Source organism: Ovis canadensis, chromosome 25 (assembly GCF_042477335.2).
Source record: "Ovis canadensis isolate MfBH-ARS-UI-01 breed Bighorn chromosome 25, ARS-UI_OviCan_v2, whole genome shotgun sequence".
NCBI classification, from domain to species: domain Eukaryota; kingdom Metazoa; phylum Chordata; class Mammalia; order Artiodactyla; family Bovidae; genus Ovis; species Ovis canadensis.
Genome location: NC_091269.1, coordinates 61,182,014 through 61,201,883, shown reverse-complemented (window position 1 = coordinate 61,201,883; position 19,870 = coordinate 61,182,014). Strand labels below are relative to the sequence as shown.

At 39.5% G+C, this 19,870-nt stretch overlaps 1 protein-coding gene across 2 annotated transcripts in view; it reads left to right on the top strand.

The window, feature by feature from the left end:
* Positions 1 to 19,870, top strand: part of PARG (poly(ADP-ribose) glycohydrolase) — a 116,953-nt gene that overhangs the window by 65,265 nt on the left and 31,818 nt on the right. For both annotated transcript variants that reach the window (XM_069572293.1, XM_069572292.1), the window contains exons 11-13: positions 3,327 to 3,387; positions 8,653 to 8,728; positions 15,923 to 16,070. In XM_069572293.1, coding sequence (XP_069428394.1) covers positions 3,327 to 3,387; positions 8,653 to 8,728; positions 15,923 to 16,070 — 285 coding nt within the window. The remainder of the gene's footprint in view (positions 1 to 3,326; positions 3,388 to 8,652; positions 8,729 to 15,922; positions 16,071 to 19,870) is intronic.

Genomic DNA, 19,870 nt, shown 5'->3' with positions numbered 1-19,870 from the left:
ATTAATGAGAAGTTACATGCTTAATAAATGTCAGTTATTATCATGAGTGCCCTTTCCTGCAAATAATTATAAGTTTGCTTTTGTTAAGCAGAGCAGGTTAACTCTGTCCCAGTGAAATGAGTTCTTTTTAGTTCTGGTCTTCCCAGTTGTGTGATTGTCTTAAAGTATCACACACTGAATTATTAATGTTACTGAATAATATGATAATAATATTACTGAATTATTTTAAGGTCATTTTTCTCATATCCTTCCCTTAGTAAGTTATCACACATCATAGTGTACCTAGGATTTTTTTCCTTTTGGATGTATTGCTGTTGGGCATGGTTCCAATTTGAGGTAAAGAAATCGATGATCAGGATTTTGTTATTTCAGGCACAAATTCGTAGGCTTCTTTTGATAGCGGGCTATTTATTTCTTAGCTTATCATTTTTAGTTTTGTGCCCTGTACTGAATGAAATAGTAAGGAAAGAAAGTGAAGGTTCACTAGGGCTTATGAGACATAAAACTGAGTTGAAATTTATACTAATTTGTTAGAAAAGTAAGTATATTTTTTGCTATTGTAAATCTAAACAGAATGAATACCATTACTATATCTTAATAATTTGAAGTTTATTTTTCTGTCCCTGAAGTCAAATCATGCGTTTCTGCTCTAAAAGCCAACTTGCCTTTCCAAATTTTAGGATTTTAAGTGTTTTGAGGGAAAAAGCCTAAAATTTTGTTTTTTCAGCTAAAAATTTATAAATCATCATAAATATTGGGAATTAGGCTGAAAAAATAAATGATAATTAGACATTTGATTTTCTGACTTTTTCACTGTACGTGGTAATTCGGTTCTTTGTAGACATATAGTATGATATGCTATAGGTTTTTAGGATGTAAAGCTACAGACTTCAGAAGGAAATACTAGGTAGAATAAAAGAGAGGTTTGCAATTTAATAATTACTTTATATATAAAGTTCTGGAGTTCTACTGAATAGAAACTATAGAAACCTATTTAAAGTACCATATTTCATCAGCTCTAGGACAGGATCTGTGACAAGAAATTTCATTATCTTATATGCCACTGAGAATGGGAAAACACTCAGGATAAGGCAGTTGTAGGAGATCCCCTACAAAGCTGGGATGCCAGAGATCCGTACCTTTAGCCTAAGGATAAATGAGAAATTGCCTTTGCCATGCAGGAAGGTGGCAACAAAGGAGCTGCAGGTGTCACCCTAGGTAGAGAGGGCGCCCCAAAGAGTCTTCCCTGAGAATATGAACCATGAGCGTCAAGCCTGGGACCAGAAGTCTCATTACCAGGGTGATCCATAGACGCCTACAGCAGAAGGCTTAATTCCGACTGGTCTCAGGTTGGTGGTGTTCCCAGAAGATGGCAGAAGCAGATGCTCATCTTCTTTGGGAAAATTCAGCTTTGATGCAGACCAGTAGCCATGGCTAGATACCTTTGACTATGCGAGGTATATTCGTAGTTTCAGACACTTAATATATGAAAATATGCTTTTTGGAATTTATAAAATACGATTCCATCAAGACCAGCTTTTCAGGGTTGTCAGTCTGTGAAATTATAGTGAGGCTCTTGAGACTGAATGATTTTAAACAGCTTTCTGAATTATTTTCAATATAATTTTAGATAAAACTATCTTATAAAAGGAGTATTTATAAAAAGTGATGACTCGTATGTAGTATATACTGCTAGTTTATTAAGAGAAATATTTGATTAACCAAAATAACCTATTCTGGTATAAAAGATGCCTTTTTATGAAAGAAAGGTAATAGGCATGTTCTCAAGGGTTTTTCGGGGGTTATTAATATATATCTAAAGAGTCATATTCTTCTGCCTTTTCTCTTGCTTTGCCAGAAATGTCCATTTTTTAAAAATTCTCTTGGTCTCTCCTAGTACATATGAGGGCCATTTAATGTTCTTATTTTTCTGCTAAATTACTGAATGATGATACAGACTTTGCTGCTGCTGCTGCTAAGTCGCTTCAGTCGTGTCCGACTCTGTGCGACCCCATAGACGGCAGCCCACCAGGCTCGCCCGTCCCTGGGATTCTCCAGGCAAGAACACTGGAGTGGGTTGCCATGTCCTTCTCCAGTGCATGAAAGTGAAAAGTGAAAGTGAAGTCGCTCAGTCGTGTCCGACCCTCAGTTACCCCATGGACTGCAGCCCACCAGGCTCCTCCATCCATGGGACTTTCCAGGCAAGAGCACTGGAGTGGGTGCCGTTGCCACAGACTTGAGTCTCCTATTAATAGAGTCACTGCTCTAATATTTGAATTATTTGACTTGTGAATTTTAATCATTTGTCTTAAAAGAAGTTAGACCTCTAGAGAATATTTTGTAACTCATGTTAACAAAACTCTGTTTTCTACTGTAACTGCCCCATATGATTTTTGAGTTGTTGCTGATTGTGACTGAAAGCAAAGAAATGTGGAATCATCCAAAGGAATGAAATGATTGCCGGCCTTTCACTGGGACTCCACCACCATTATCACTAATAGTTCCTGACATATCTCTCTCTGCTTAAGAGCATTCTTTTTTTAAACAGAAATGGCCTGGCTTTCTTGGTTTGTTCTTTGATTTGAATCAACAAATTACTTCTGGCCAGCTGATTTATTTGTTGCTTTTGCCACTAGTTAAAAAAAAAATAACCCTAACACAGAAGGCTCTCGTCCTCTAAAATTTACTGCACTTTGATCCTCTTGTATCTGTTGCTCCCTGAAAACTATGTCATCATTCTTCTGTAGCCTCTTGGAATACAGTGATTCTTCCTTCTGGCTAAGACGCCTTATAAATAGAGCAACTGCGTGTCTTCTAGCCCCTGAATGTAGCTGTGGCACCTCAAAGTACATGCCAATGATTTTCTTTTTTAATCTTAGACATATTTATTATAGAACACATAAATGTATTGACATTCACCAGTCCACAGGTTTAGGGTTAAGACTTTTTTTTTTAAAGCACTCTACAGATTAAAATTCAGCTTATCTGTGTATAAACTATATCCAGTATGCGTCTGCCCCTGCCAGTTTTTTTTTCTAAGTATATTCAGTTTGGAAAGCTTCACCGAAAGGAACCAGCACTCACATCCTACTGCTGTGCTGCTGTCTGTGTGGTTTTGTGCCTTAGGGAGGGCTTTCTATTTTGTGGAAAGAATTCCTACTGTAAGGATATTATTTTGAGTCCACCTTCTGTTGCATTCCAGCACTAGGCTTGGTATTCCCTGACTGGTTTTGTAGCCTCCGTTAGACCCGTTCTCTCACTAGATATACAGTCTTTTCAAACTCAAGACTTACTTTGGATGTCTTTCTCTTTTATTGCTTTTGTAGAGCCCACTGGGTTGGTGACATTCACGAGACAGAGTCTTGAAGATTTTCCAGAGTGGGAAAGGTAATAATAATGTAAATCTCTGTAATCTTAGAATTAGGGCTCTTCCACCATGAGAGGATTCAACTGTATAGCCCCTGAAAAGATAGTCTTCCAGCCTCTTGATTGCCCTAGGACCAGGGAGTTTCTTCTTAACACGGTCGATTGTCAGCTCTCATCGTGAGAAAGGTCATGCCTTTTGAGTCAGTCTGCAACCCTGTCATTTCTACCCTTTTGCCTCAGTTTTGTCTTCGGAGACTCCTGTTTAGAGTCTAGGAGTTTTCTGTGAAAGGCACTAGTGTTAAACACCAGTATTTAATATTCCTCCTTTTACCCTCGGATTTATGGTTAGGGTTTGTATTTTATGGCTTTTCTTTCTGGAGGACAAGATTAGTGCATTTTTTAAATTAAAATGAAGTGTAAATTGTAGTTATTTAGAATTTGTCTGAGTGGCAAAGAATTTTGGAGTTTGGCTGTCCACGTGTGTGCGTGGGTCAGTCGCTCAGTCGTGTCTGACTCTTTACTACCCCGTGGACTGTAGCCCACCAGGCTCCTCTGTCCATGGAATTCTCCAGGCAGGAATAGTGGAGTGGGTAGCTATTCCCTTCTCCGGGGGATCTTCCTGACCCAGGGAAAGAACCCGAGTCTCCTGCACTGCAGGCAGATCCTTTACCAACAGAGAATTGGCAATTTTGTGGAAGTTTCTAATTTCCTCGGGTTTTTTTCCTTATTATTCACCTCATATGCTAAGGATAATAGTAACCAATGTGGGTTGATTCAGATTTGTATGTTCCTTAGTGCCCTGAAATAGGTGTAACCTGGAACAAACCCACAGAGCCCTTCGAGCAGAATGGGTCTGCTTTTTCAGTGCCAGTGAGGGCGTGGTCCGGCATACTGCAGGCGTCGTTTGGATGCGCACCCATGCTAACCAGTGCCTCGTCATCTTCACTTTCTGATGGTTTTTGTCATAGTTTGTTTTGTTTGGAATTAACGATGAAAGGGAGTTAGTTATTGTTCAAGGAATTAAGTTGAAAAGGTATATATGCTTAGATGACTTTCCTGTGTTTTCATCCATCAGAGATGTTTATTTGTGAGGTCAAAGAAAAACAAACTTATTTTAGGAGGCTGACTGCATGGCTGAGATGATGATCTTATAGCAGAGGGAAGTGGATAAAAGATTAAGCCACCAAAAGAAAGACAAAAACAAGAACAAAACTGAGTCAGAAAGGAAGAGCCGTGTACAGCATTTTGGAATCATAGCATATTAGAGATAAAAGGGACCCAGGAAGTCATCTGTTCCAGCTGCCTACTAAAACAGTCGACTCCGTAATACCCGTTAACAGACAGAGGCTAGACAGGCCTGGTGATGGGAATCCGCTGTTGGACCGCACTCTGCCCATGGTGGGCTGCTTGTGTTATTATCTGATACTTTAATGCTCTGAAAACGTCTGTCTTCCAGAAATCTCCCTACCATGCCAAATCCCATTCCTGGTTCTTCTTTCTGGAGCTAAATCTAATTTTCTTTAACATTTGACCCTCCTTCATGTATCTTAATGTTTTCTTGATCCACCCCCCACCTCTAACAATGCACATAAGTACATATTAAACTACTCATTTCGCATGTAATATGGATTGTAAACCCTTTAAACTCTGCGCTTAACATACCCTAAGCAATTGGTCCTTCTTAAAATATGGTGCCTAGAACTAAAGTAACAATCTGCTGTGTCATCTGCCCAGAGTAGAGTTTCTCGACTCTGGTATTAGTCTCTGATAGGCATCCATGTGAGTGCAGAGGGCTGCCTCTCTCGGCTCTGGTATTAGTCTCTGGTAGGAATGCATGTTTGGTGCATGTCGATTTTACAGATCTTTCAGAGGAATTGTTTTTAATTTAGCTCAGAATCGCTCCTCTGTCTCTGCGTTCGTTTGGCACTAATGTCAAAGGGCACCTATTTGTATACCATCTGGGAGAGAAGGGATTGGTGAGGGTGCTGTGTCCATAAGATAATTCTGCCCCTTTAGGAAGATCAAGATAGTCCCCTTAACCTAGATAGGCAGAATTTAACTTGATACTTTTAAAACGTTTTTTTTTTTTCATTTCATTGATTCTTGTTTTAGTTGCTTCATAAGTGGGTTGGAGAATGTAATTAAAATCCATCTCCGACATCCCACAGAACCAGAAACGTGTGTTCACTTGAAGAGAGAGGATGAAGAAGAGATGAGGACTGTTTGGTTTTCCCAAGAGCACAGAGCTAAATGGATACCAGGAAGCTAGAGGCTTTTCTGACTTCTGAATTTCTGGCGTTATAGTTAACCCTGTGATTATCAGCAAATATCTTAGTGCTGCTGCTAAGTCGCTTAAGTCGTGTCTGACTCTGTGCGACCCCATAGACGGCAGCCCACCAGGCTCCCCCGTCCCTGGGATTCTCCAGGCAAGAACACTGCAGTGGGTTGCCATTTCCTTCTCCAATGCATGAAAATGAAAAGTGAAAGTGAAGTCACTCAGTTGTGTCCAACTGTTGGCCACCCCATGGACTGCAGCCCACCAGGCTCCTCCGTCCATGGGGTTTTCCAGGCAAGAGTACTGGAGTGTGGTGCCATTGCCTTCTCTGAAATATCTTAGTGGCTTAATTAATCACAGAGAACCAGAATAATGTTTAATTCCTGGGGCAGTGGTGTGAAGAATTTGCTGGGGACAGAAGGGGAAACCTATTAGAAAGTTGAAGGATGCTTATTAAAAAAAAAAACTAGTTTCTAGCAGTTTCATAATTTTATTGAGAAGTGACAACTACAGTCACAGAGAATAGTTGACAACAGATGAGATTTCTGGATCATGCTTCTTTGTCTTTCCCATAGTATCCTCACAGATGATCTCCCTTGGAATAAAACAGCTAGGAAAGGAGGATTTCTCCCCCCTTCCGAAAGGAAACTAAAAAGAATCAAACTTTCTCCAAGAGATTTGGGAAGTAATGTTTCTAAAAGTATAGCTTACCTCAGGCTTTCTGGATTCAGATCTCTGTTGCTGCATTTGCTAGTATTAGGTTACTTAAATGCCTGTTGTACTTTTGTTTCCTTATCTGTAAAAGGGAGATAGTAATAGGGATGTTGTGAAGATTAAATGAGTACAAATGAAGCTTTTAGAACTACAGTGAATAACCTGGATTGGAGCCTTACTAGAAATATGTTTGAACTCATTGATACCAGGATGAGAGCAAATCCCAATAAATAAATAGAGCTCCCCAGCTGAATTGTTTTATTGTTTTTTTTTTAAATGTAATTGTTCTAAAAATATGCAAGTCCCCTCCAAAAAGTTTATGCCATGCTATGAAAGGGGTTTATATCTGTTACATTCCGTTGCATTCTATCATGGTTTAAATGGAGAAAAAAAAATCTAAGAAAAAATGTCATCATCAACTGCTATTAATAAAAAGGAATTTTTAATATTAGTTTTATGTGACACAGGAACCTTTATGAGGAAATGAAGACCCAAAGAAACAGATCTATGTACTTTTATGATAGGTTTGGAGAAGAATAGACAGTCATGGAGGAATATGATGTGTAAAAAAGCATGGAGTAACTATAGTAAACTGCAGGAAACAGCAGGTCTGGTCGTTAGAATTCTCCTTGGCATTTGTTTGTCTTCAGAGATAAGAATGCTCCTTTCTTCCAGGCATAGGTAGTGTCCCTCACGTGAGAGTTTTATGGCTTGTTTCAGGCAAGAAGCATGAGAGGGGGAGGAAGTCAGAGTGACCTTTCTGCTTCTGTCATTTTCTCAGACTTCTTCAGCTTAAAATATTCAATATGCCAGGGTGCCAAATTTGGGAGTAGTTCATCTGAACCCTGTGTACACCTTAGTGACCACGGTTTATGAAAAGGAAAGAGAATAATTGTGACTTGCAGGTGCTGCGCTTACCTGTCAGTTTCACTAATATAAAAATATTAGCGTGTCATTAAGACACCCCCCTACACATGCACACACAGTTTCCAAACTAGTGAAAATAGAGCCCCTCTGAGCATCGTATATAATTTTTTGGGTCTCTTTTTTCTGCTTTTTTCCTTAGGTTGCCAATTCTAGCATAATAATAACATTTCTTAGATCCTAAGTTTTAAAAACATTTTGAGAAATTTTTCAACTTTTAAAGAGGAGAAACTTAAACGGGTACAGTCACTGTGGAAAACAGTATGGTGGTTTCTCAAAAAACTAAAAATAGAATTACCGTATGACCCAGTAATTCCACTCCTGGGTATATATCCAAAAGAAGCCGAAAGCTTATTTGAAAAGATACATGCACCCTAATGTTGATAGCACATTCACAGTTGCCAAGATACGGGAACAATCCAAGTGTCCCTCAAGAAATGATGGTTGAAGAGATTGTGACACACACAGACACACAATGGAGTGCTGCTCAGCCATAAAGGACAACATCTCACACACGCAGACGCACAATGGAGCATTGCTCAGTCACAAAGGACAACATCTCACACACGCAGACGCACAGTAGTGCGCTGCTGCTGCTGCTAAGTCGCTTCAGTCGTGTCTGACTCTGTGCGACCCCATAGACGGCAGCCCACCAGGCTCCCCCATCCCTGGGATTCTCCAGGCGAGAGCACTGGAGTGGGTTGCCATTTCCTTCTCCCAGTGGAGCGCTGCTCAGTCATAAAGAAGAGCAACGCCTCGCCGTTTGAAGCAGCATGGATGGACTTGGAGGGCATTATGCTGAGAAGTGAAATAAGTCAGACAGAGAAAGACAAATACTGTATCATATCACTTATATGTGAAATCTAAAAAATACAGTAAACTCCTGGATATAACAAAAAAGAAGCTGACTCACAGATACAGAGAGTAAACTAGTGCTTACCAGTGATGGCAGGGATAGGGTGGGGAGTTGAAGATACCAACTGTTGGATGTTAGATAGGCCCAAGGATGTTACAACATGGGGAACATAGTCAATATTTTGTAAGAACTGTAAATAGAAAGTAACCTTTAAAAATTGTATAAAAATATTTTTTAAAAAACAAAAAGGGGAGAAACTGGTATTTTGTAGGGGCAAACCAGTTTTCAAGACAGTATATGATCCCATTTTAATTTAGATATGTATATTTATATATTTGAATAAGAAAATTTGGGGGAGACTGTCCCAGGAATGTGAAGAGAAAGCATCTATTTCTGACTTTTGAGATTTGGAATGGTTTCAGTTTTCTTTTCTAGTTAATCTGTATTGTCAGACTTTTCTGTAGGGAAATACTTGCCATTGAAAAAATAAATGAGGAAGTATCTTTTTAAATCATAGATGTGAGAAACTCCTGACTCGATTGCACGTCACTTACGAAGGTACCATAGAAGCAAACGGCCAAGGCATGCTGCAGGTAGGTGAATCACAGTGGTGGGGGTGGTGTGGGGGGAGGCTCTGTCGTCAGGCTTCTGACAGCGAAGGAAATTTGAAAAGCTGCTTATCTTCTTCTAAGTTGACTTAATGCAAACAAGCATCGTAGCAGAATGGAGAAGAACACTGAACAGGTCATCTTGACAGCCTGGGTAATGCTGTTACCTGCTGGCGTGCGTTCTCTGTATCCTACACGTGCCTCTTTAAAACACCTTTGACAGAAAACCCCAAGATCTGGACAACATCAGGCCCCTCGGTTCAGACACAGATTGTAAATTGACAGTGGAGGAAGCTCCCAGGGTGTAGTCTTGACAAGCTGTCACCAGACACTTTTGTTCTTTTCCTTTAAAGGCTCTTGCTCTGCCCTAAATAATGACCAGCTTGAGATGTTTTTCTGCCACCAACCTTGCTTGGGTCTAGGAGGCAGACATCTAAAACTGATTGATAAGAAAGTCCTCTCTCCCATATGTGATAGTTGTAGGTTTGTGAGCCAAATACACTTGCTATCTCACTGCTGACTCTTGATGTCCTGTTTTAGAGCAGGTAATGTTGTCCATCTCTCAATTTTTATTATTCTATGTTACTGCCATTACTTAAAAATATATTTTTGGAAAAAGGAGTTCACAAATAAAACGTTTTGTGTATCTAGCTTTAAATTGTAACGCCTAACCCGAACATGTGCTTTCCTTTTGCTTTATAGTGATCTTTAAAAATAAAAAATCACTAATCAGAGATGCAATGTGAGTGCTTTGTGTTCTGTCTTATTTATGAGAGCATTGTAATCCTGATTTTCTTTGAAAGAAACTTGTACACCATTTCATTTTTGCTGAGAACAGCTGATTTTTCTTCAGAGCCTTATGTTTATATAGGGTTAGAAGTTAAATAATGCAGTTATTAAATAATGGGCAGTTTGTTTGAATGTGGACTATTTTTAAAATATTTATTATAAAATGACCTGACTGATTTGCATTTGGCTAGTTACTTCATGCGTATGCTTTAGGTAGGTGCCTACATTCTTTTTAGAATGACCTTTTATTTAGACATATTTGTGTTTAATATTTTCAAAGAGTCAGACTGTATTTTGTTTTAAATCACCTTCGTCCAGTGATGAAGATTATAGACTAAAATACTTAGGATAACTGAATTAATTTTTGTCCTGTACTTAAGTTTTTCTAGAATTTGTGTTTAACAAGTCCCTTTTCTTCTATATAATAAAGCAATAATTTTGAAATAGGGCTAAAATTTGTTTTGAATGACTATCGCTTTCCCCCCCACATTTCCGTCTTGACAAGTTTCTTAGCTACATTAACATCTTGGATTAACTGAGGGAGGCTAATACACATGAAATAAACAAAGCTGCTGCTTGTTAGCACCACAGGAATGCTGACCTTTCATTACAGTACAATTCAGCAAGGAATTATTCAACAACATTCAAGGTTGAGATTCTCCCCACTTCTTGGAATGTATTGTAGATAAGTGTGAAACCTTGGTGATTAAAAGAATACCATAAAGGTTTCTATTTATTTTTCTCCCTGCGCATGCCATGTATCCCCAGGAGATCAGGGAATATTGTATTGCAGTGCTCCAAAGCTCCTGGTGTAGCGTATAAATTACATTATGCTGAATGGCAACAACAACAAAACCTCTCTAAGGAGTGTTATCATTTCTCTCTTCATCAAGTTATAATTCAGAAACTAAGTAAGCTGAACAAGTAGCTTTAAAGTAAAGTGAGTTGGAAAAAGGCTAAAAATAAAGAAGCACTCATATGCTTGTTTTCATGTACTGAGACAGGTTTCTCACCTGTAATAGAGAGCCGTTGATTAAGAACTTTTTTAAGTAGAAGAAACTTTGATTTTCTAAAAGACTCCTGCTTTCAGAGGCATGCTGAGTTTATTTCTGTGCATCCCTTTTAAGTAAGAAATGTTGGCCTTTTATTCAGAGAATGAGCAGTAGCATGCACACTAACTGTATTTCATTTATCATCTTCAAGGATGATATAGATTGAATAGAGCTTGTCTTTTAAATTTAGTTATGTATCTTGTTCCAGTAACAATTAAGTTTAGCTGATCTCAGAACTTCTTTGTTTCTCATTTCTATTCTGAGTACCATGATGTTTAGCCAGTCTCTCAGTTTTCAAGAGCTGTGCGTTTTGTTTGTTTGCTGGGCCTCATCCCCGCCCCGCCACCCCACTGACCTGTTCGAGGCCCTAGGAGTGCTTCTTGTCTAAACTACTCACTGCTCACCTAACCAGTCTTTCTGCTTTTCCGTTTCCAGTTCATTCCTTGAACTCTAGTCTAAAGTATCTTCCTAAAACACAGATACAGTTGTTATTTTTCTTGGAATCTTTCTCAGAATCTTCAGAATCCAGTGTAAATCCCGAGGCCAGCTCGTTACCCACTGCGACTCTCCAGGTACTGCGCTTTGCAGCAGGCGTGAGGAGCCTGCTTGCCGCTCTCTTCACGCAGCTCTTTGCTCGGGGTTTTTCCCATGTCCTTGTGCGGTAGTTCCTTCAGCCTGAATGTCAGCAAATTCTCAGTGGAGTGCCGCACCCTTTTGTAATGCCCCCTGTTCCCCCCATGCTCCACTTCTAGTTAACTGTCTTATTTTGGAAGGAACAAATGCATCCTAATAGGTTCTTTGATAATCATCTTACCGTTCTGACAATGTGCCTGACTCCCATCTAGACTGTAACTGCTGTGAAGTCAGGAACCACGTCTTACTCATCTTTGTATCCCATAGTTCTCCGCATGTCTCATTAATATTTGATGAATATTAAAGCAATTTAAGCAATGAGTCACCCAATGTGTAAAGACTTTATGTGTGGTAGGTGACTATTTCTAATCAGTAGACTAGTTTAATGAAAATTATTTTTCTATATCAGCTAAAGTTTTAATGTTGATTCATTATGCCACAATATAAGCCTAAATATATATGATTCACTGTGGTGACTTATTTCAAAAACTTGTCCAGTCATATTTTTCAGTATTTTCTAAGTTCTTGTGTAATGAAAGAAGACTACTTTATCTTCTCCTGATTTCTCTCTTTTCACGTATATTTCTACAAGTCAGAAGATTCATATTCCTGGGAATTTCCTGGTGGTCCTGTGGCTTCCACACTCCCAATTCAGGAGACCTGGGTTTGATCCCAGGTCAGGGAGCTGAATTCCACATGCTGCAGCTAAGACCCAGTGCAACAAAGTAAATAAATAATAAATATTTAAAAATTCATATTCTTGTTTCACTTTTGTAAAATAGGCCTCACAGGACCATTTCATCTAATTGCTTTAAAGAATACAAGTTTTAAGAAATCTTATACAATAGTCTGAAAGGATACATGAAATCATAGGAAGTCTATGTATTCGTCTTTGCAGCCTGTTTTTGGCACCGACCTAAAGCCCTGTGATCTCCTGTGTGGTGAGGGCACTGGGAATGCCTTTTGCTCTGATGTTTGGTCTCTGACCCCAGTTCCTAACTAAGAGTGTCTGAACCCCTGGAAATTTCCCAGTATGTCTTTGTTCTAATAACACAACTCTCGGTGGGCTCCTGGGCACCTTCAGTATGGGGTCTGGGCACCGGAAGGACTACGCCATGATTATAAGTTTGGGACTTTGTGCCCCACCCCCCATCCTCTGGGAAAGCGAGAGGATCTAGAGACTCAGATAATGATTGGTCATGCGAATGTGCTGAAGCTTCCATAAAAACTTTCAAAGTACGGGATTTGGAGAGCTTTGGGGCTGGCGAATGTGTGGAGGCACTGGGAGATGACTTGCCTGGAAAGGGTGTGGGCTCTGTGCCCCTTCCCGTGTGCCTGGCCCTGGTGTCTACATCCGGCTGTTCATCTGTGTGTGTGCTTAGCCACTCAGTCGTGTCTGACTCTGGGACCCCATGGACTGTAGCCCGCCAGATTCCTCTGTCCATGGGGGTTCTCCAGGCAAGAATACTGGAATGGGTTGCCATGCCCTCCTTCAGGGGTGGAGGCATCAACCCAGGGATCAGACCCTGTTCTCCCACATTGCAGGCAGATTCTTTACCATCTGGGCTGCCATGGAAACCCTGTTCATCTGTATCCTCTACTTTATCCTTCGCAGTAAATCAGTAAGTGAAAGTGTTACCCTGAATTCTGTGAGCTATCCTAGCAAGTCATCAAACCTTGGAAGGGGATAATGGAAACTATGATTTACAGCTGGTGAACTCGAAGTACCAGTCTGGGGCTTGAAATTGGCATCTGAACTGGAGCAGTCTTGTAGGACTGAATCCTTGGCCTGTGTGATCATTCACTGACTCCTGGTAGAGAGTGTCAGAACTGAATTGGATTGTAGGACATCCAGCTGGTTGTTGCAGAATTGTGGAAAATCCACGCATCTGGTGTCAGAAGTGGTGTGAGTGTGGTCGTAGTGTGAGAGTAAAGAAGAGACCCAGGAGTGAGTTCTTCCTATACAGTATAGAAGTCTCTGTTACATTACTTACTAAATTCTGGGTTTTTCATTGTATGTGACTATGTATGTACACAATTTGTTGTATATGTGTAATCTTAGTTCAGTTCAGTTGCTTAGTCATGTCCGACACTTTGTGACCTTATGGACTGCAGCATGCCAGGCTTCCCTGTCCATCAACTCCCGGAGTTTACTCAAACTCATGTCCATTGCATTGGTGATGCCATCCAACAATTTCATCCTCTGTCGTCCCCTTCTCCTCCCACCTTCAGTCTTTCGCAGCATCAGGGTCTTTTCCAGTGAATCAGTTCTTTGCATCAGGTGGCCAAAGTATTGGAGTTTCAGCTTCAGCATCAGTCCTTCCAATGAATATTCAGGACTGATTTCCTTTAGGATTGACTGGTTGGATCTCCTTGCGGTCCAAGGGACTCTCAAGAGTCTTCTCCAACCCCACAGTTCAGAAGCATCAATTCTTTGACGCTCAGCTTTCTTTATAGTCCAACTCTCACATCCATATGTGACTATTGGAAAAACCATAGCTTTGACTAGACGGACCTTTGTTGGTAAAGTAATGTCTCTGCTTTTGAATATGCTGTCTAGGATGGTCATAGCTTTTCTTCCAAGGACCAACCAGATGCCATGATCTTAGTTTTCTGATTGTTGAGTTTTAAGCCAACTTTTTCACTCTCCTCTTTCACTTTCATCAAGAGGCTCTTTAGTTCTTCTTTGCTTTCTGCCATAAGGGTGGTGTCATCTGCGTATCTGAGGTGATTGATTATTTCTCCCGGAAATCTTGATTCTAGCTTGTGCTTCTTCCAGCCCAGCGTTTCTCATGATGTACTCTGCATATAAGTTAAATAAGCAGGATAATAATATACAGTCTTGACCTACTCCTTTCCTGATTTAGAACCAGTCTGTTGTTCCATGTCCAGTTCTAACTGTTGCTTCTTGACCTGCGTACAGAACTCCTCAAATAGAATAAGACAGAGTTAGAAACTGTTTCTTACGTGTTGCCCCATAGAGCCTGGCATACTGTTGAGGACATAGTAAGTTTAAGACAAATAATGCTGGCAGGCTGAGTTTGCTTTCTCTTGTTGTTCAGTTGCTAAGTCATATCCAACTCTTTGCAACCCCAGGCTTCCCTGTCCTTCACTGTCTTCTAGAGTTCACTTTCTCTTGAGGATTGTCTAACCCACCCGACTTTATTAGTAGGAACTTGGGGATCCCATCATAGTGCTCCATAGAAAACTTACATGAAATTTTAAACTAAATTTCAAGTATTAATTTCTTGTTAAACTAGATTTTTTTTAATCTTCATTTTCCGCCCCTTAGGTGTATTAAAAGAAAAAGTTGGGGCTTGTGATTGAATTCAGAAGGAAGAAATCTTTATCCCTTAAAAAGTTATGATACTCTGTATAATAGAGTATAGTAGGCTCATCCCAGAGCCTATTATGCAGGGAGAAGTAAGGCAGAAAAAGAACAAGCGTCATAGACTAACGCACATGTGTGGGACTTAGAAAGATGGTCCTGATGGAATTATTTGCTGGGCACCAATGGAAATGCAGACATGGAGAACAGACTTACGGACACCGGTGGAGGGTGGGCAGGAAGAGGGTGGGATGTATGGAGAGAGTCATGTGGAAACTTATATTACCATATCATTACCATATGCAAAATAGAGAGCCATTGGGAACTTGCTGTATGACGCAGGGAATTAAAAACAGGGCTCTGTAGCCTAGGGGGGGGGGGTGGGGAGGGAGGTGAGAGGGCAGTTCGATTTTGTAAAGCAGCTATCTTCAATTTAAAAATAAATAAATTTTTTAGAAAAGAAAAAAAATTACTCAGAAAAGGTTACTTCCTAAACTTTTCAGATCTTTTAAGGACAAGTGTTTGATTGCCATGTTATATAAAACAGATACAGGCTATGTACCTTGAAGATATCATGGGTTCAGTTCCAGACTACCACAATAAAGCAAGTCACATGAACTTTTTTGTTTCCCAGTGTTTATAAAAGTTATGTTTACACTATACTGTGGGCTTTTACGTGTCCAATAGCGTTGATGTCTAAGGAAATGTACATGCCTTGATTAAAAAGTACTTCTTGCTAAAAAAATTCCAGCCGTCATCTGAGTCTTCCACAAGTCATAATCTTTTTGCTGGTTGAGGGTTTGAAATATTTCAGGGATTACCAAAATATGACACAAAGTGAGCAAATGCTATTTGTTAAATGGCACCAAGAGCTTTGCTTGATGCAGAGCTGATATAAACATTCAGTTTGTTTTTAAAAAAAATTGCAGTATCTGTGAAGTGCTATAAAGCAAAGCACAATAAGATGAGATAGGTTTGTGAAATTATATTAATGTCATATGAAGTACGTAAACGGAAGCTGAGTAGTGAGTGGTGGAGAAATGACCTTAAAACCTTTCCAGATAAAACTTCCCTTGATTTGTAGCCCTTGGAGCACAAATAAGGTTTCTAAACAAGAGCCCATATGATTACATTGAGGCTTTTGCCTAAACGCAAATTCTAAGGTTTTGGAATCCAAAGAAATATTCAGAGATGCTAACTGCAGTGAAGTGGAAAGAGTGCAGTCAACCACAATCCAATATCCCTGGGAAGATTGATAATTTGGGGATTGATTTATATAGGGAAGGAAAGGAAGGTCAGAGCTTAGAGGGAGTACTTCTTAATCATAAATGCAGGTATTTGAAATCAGCATTTAACATGTCACATCGTCCCAAATAGGTGGACTTCGCAAACCGTTTTGTCGGAGGTGGTGTGACCAGTGCAGGACTTGTGCAAGAAGAAATCCGCTTTTTAATCAACCCTGAGTTGATTGCTTCACGGCTCTTCACTGAGGTGCTGGATCACAATGAATGTCTTATCATCACAGGTCAGTTCTGAGACATCTGGACACTGGAATAGTTCTCCATCTATGACTATCATGAAGAATAGAGGCCACTCAGTTATAGCTTTTCTTTTCCATGGGCATTGGTCCCAATATTTCTTTTTAAAAACTTTTTATTTTGTATTGAGGTATAGCCAATTAACAATGTTGTGATAGTTTTTGGTGAACAACAGAGGAGTTAGTCTTAATATTTTATTTCATTAATTTATACTTGGTTTTTTTAATTGTTAGTTTCATTTTCATAATCTTGAGTAAGATATTTTATCCCCACATTTTCTTTGTTGGTTTCTTTATCTGAGGAACAGGGGTAAAGATGGTTCAGTTACTCTCTGGTTTGAAAATTTTATGATATAGTACCCTTAAAAGAAAGATAGTGATTTGTCTTTGAGCATGAATCCTATTACTGTCCTTTTATTATACTTCCAGAGTGATTTGTTGTCCTTCAGAATGAACACACTAAGTAGAGAAAGCAGTTGCAGTTTGAAGAGGGTCAGTACAACAGTAAGCTTTATAGAAGGGAAATGAATCCGTAACCTTATGTTTATTCTAATTTCTAATCTTAAGAGAAAAAGGGTGATTATCATAGTGCCTCTTTGACTTATGTTAACACGGGAGGAGAAAAGATGGAAACATAGTTAATTTATACTCAGAGGCCTATTACCAGGATTTACAGCATTTTCCTTAAGTTTCTCCAGATTGCAATATCACTATGTCAGAGTATTTTCTTGTGTATAAGCTATCCAAAAAAATGATGGTTAACTCATAACTCTGAAGAAACTCTTAATCAGCCACTGTAGGGAAGGTAAGCCTTTTTTATTCAGGTACCTAAAAGAACATACTGTGTCGCGTCCAGCTGTTTGCAACCCGATGGACTGCGGCCCGCCAGGCTCCTCTCTCCATGGAGTTTTCCAGGCAAGAATACTGGAGTGGGTTGGCATTTCCTTCTCCAGGGGATCTTCCTGACCCAGGGATTGAACTCACATCTCTTGTGTCTCTTGCATGGGCAGGCAGATTCTTTACCACTGTACCACCTAGGAAGTGCCCCTGAGAGGACATTCCCGTATAAAAGCTGTAACCAGCCATCAGCTGGCGATGCTTTTCTTCTTTCTGCAAAAGAAGATTCGTTTCCTCTTTCAGTCTATTCCCACTTTGAGATTAGTGCAGGAGACTCACAGACTAAGTGTAGAAGAATCTGGTTGGCTGTCATTCTCAGATTACAGTGGGGTGAAAACCGTCTCCTGTCCTATCAAATGTATAACTCAGCTTAGTCCATCCGCCAAGGGGTACATGACAGGACTAAGACTCGGGGGCCGCAGTGCTCACCTCAGATGCATTTGTAGGCAGCCTACAGGGATGTATCTAAGTTTTGTCCCTTGTGTTCTGCTTTCAGGATTCCCTCTTTGTCTTTCAACTGTTCTATGATGTGTAGATCTCTTTGACTTTATCCTATTTGGATTCATTGAATGTCTTGAATGTTTATATAAATTTGGTACATTTTTGGCCATTATATCTGTAAGTATTTTTTGTGTTCCTTTCTCTCCTCTTTCTTTCTAGGACTCGTATTATGCATGTGTTGGTTCAGTTCAGTTCAGTCGCTCAGTCGTGTCCGACTCTGCGACCCCGTGGACTGCAGCATGCCAGGCTTCCCTGTCCATCACCACCTCTCGGAGCTTGCTCAAACTCATGTCCATCGAGCTGGTGATGCCACCCAACTATCTCATCCTCTGTCATCCCTGTCTCCTCCTGCCTTCAGTCTTTCCCGGCGTCAGGGTCTTTTCCAATAAGTCATCTCTTCACATCAGGTGGCCAGAGTTGGAGTTTAGTTGGTACATTTGGTGATATCCCATTGGTCTCTGAACTCTTGTTCATTTTTCTTCATTCTTTTTGTTTCTGAAACTGGATAATTTTAATTGACTTATCTTTGAGTTCACTGACTCCTCCTTCTGCCATCTCTAATCTGTTTTTTAATCCTTTCAGTGAAATGTTTATTCCAGGTACTATACTCTTCAACTATAGAATTTCTATTTGATTCTTATCTCTATTGAGATTCTCTATTGGTGAGGCATTGTTCTCATATTTTCATTTAGTTATTTAGACATAATTTTCTCTAGGTTTTTTTTTTTAACATATTTAAAACATTTGACTTAAAGTTTCTGTTTAGTAAGCCCAGCATCTGAGCTTCTCAGGGACAGTTACTCATGAATACTTTTGTTCCCTGAAGATGGACCCAACTTTCTTGTTTCTTTGCATGTCTCAATTTTTTGAAAACTGGACATTTTAAACGTGGCAACTCTTGGAATCAGATTTTCTCTTTTCCTCAGAGTTTGTCTTTGTTGCCATTTGTTCAGTGACTTTCCTGATACTGTGAAATCTATATTTCAGGTGTGGTCACTGAAGTCTCTGGATGGTTAGATTAGTGGTTAGCTAATGATTAGACGGAGATTTCTTTAAAAGCCTAGAACTTATAAGTCACTCATTCTTCGCCAAAGGGCTCTCTGTTTATGTTGGGGCTCACGTTCAACACTCCACCAGGCAGTTGACACTTCTTCCTGCTTGCATGGAGCTTCAAGATCAGAGTGAGGCTTGCTATCAAGATATACACGGCTCACTGTGTTCACCAATATTCAGTCAGTTTTTCTTTAATAAACTCTTCTCAGACTGCTGCGAGCCTTTGGTTAATCCCTACAGTTCAGAGAAAGATGCTCGCAGGTTTCCCCAGTGTTCAGTTGTTACTGTTTTTATAATAATAATTTTGTAATAATAATTTTATAATGATAATTGTTATTAGTTTATAATAATAATAATTATTATTTTTATGGATAAGGAATTCTGTGCGGTTTTTATGCCATCATTTTCGCTGATGTGTCCTGATCTTTTAGAAGTGCTTGTAGGTGAAAGGGCTTTCAACAAGTTATTCCATACCTTTTAGATAATGCTGTATTATTTTTTATAATATCCTTGTGATTCTGCTGTTTTGGTGAGGTAAGGCAAAAAAATAAAAATTGTTGATTGAGTTTGTGGGAAGTTTAGAATGGAACTTCAGCAAAGAAATTTCTTCTTTGATAGAAATGCAGCTATAACCTGAAGTTAATAACCTGAAGCATTTCATCCAGTATTCTGAGGTTGATCCAAAATGTACTAAAAGGGAAAGATAAAACCTTTCATTCTCAGCATTGTCTCAACTCACATACTGGTCGTCTGTCTGCATTTGTTGTGTATCATGTATGCAGTTAAGAAGGATGCAGTTAGAAGTCATCAGGGGACAAAAAGTGTATGGAACTTCAAACAAAAAAATTAAACTGTCATAAATTCATTGTTGGGCTTATGAATACTTTGAATATTGATCTCAGACTGTTTTAGAGGGTACTGAAGGTCTGGAATGTGATTGTCTCCAGTATTTGAGTGTATCGAATAATACTCTTAAAAGATTTTTAATTTTTAGCTGTTAAGCTAGATTTGAACTGAAGACTCAGAACAAAATATTCCATCCATTTTTAAAGACGAATTTGTAAGAGATGTGTTAGAGTGCAGGGCATCTAAACTGAAAGCTCATCTGTCTCACTTGCTGCGCTTTTGCTGCACGAGAGAAGCAGTCTCCTGCCATTTTCCATCAATGTTTCTGTAAATAAAGGATGTAATTTCCCCTGGGATTAGTAAAACATTAGATTTTTTTCCTTTTTTAAGGATAGTTTCTCCCCAGTCTAAACAAGCTTCATCACTCTGGAGTTATATCTGGTCTGATTCACCTGCAGCCATTGTAAAATAGATGGAAAATCGCAGATCCA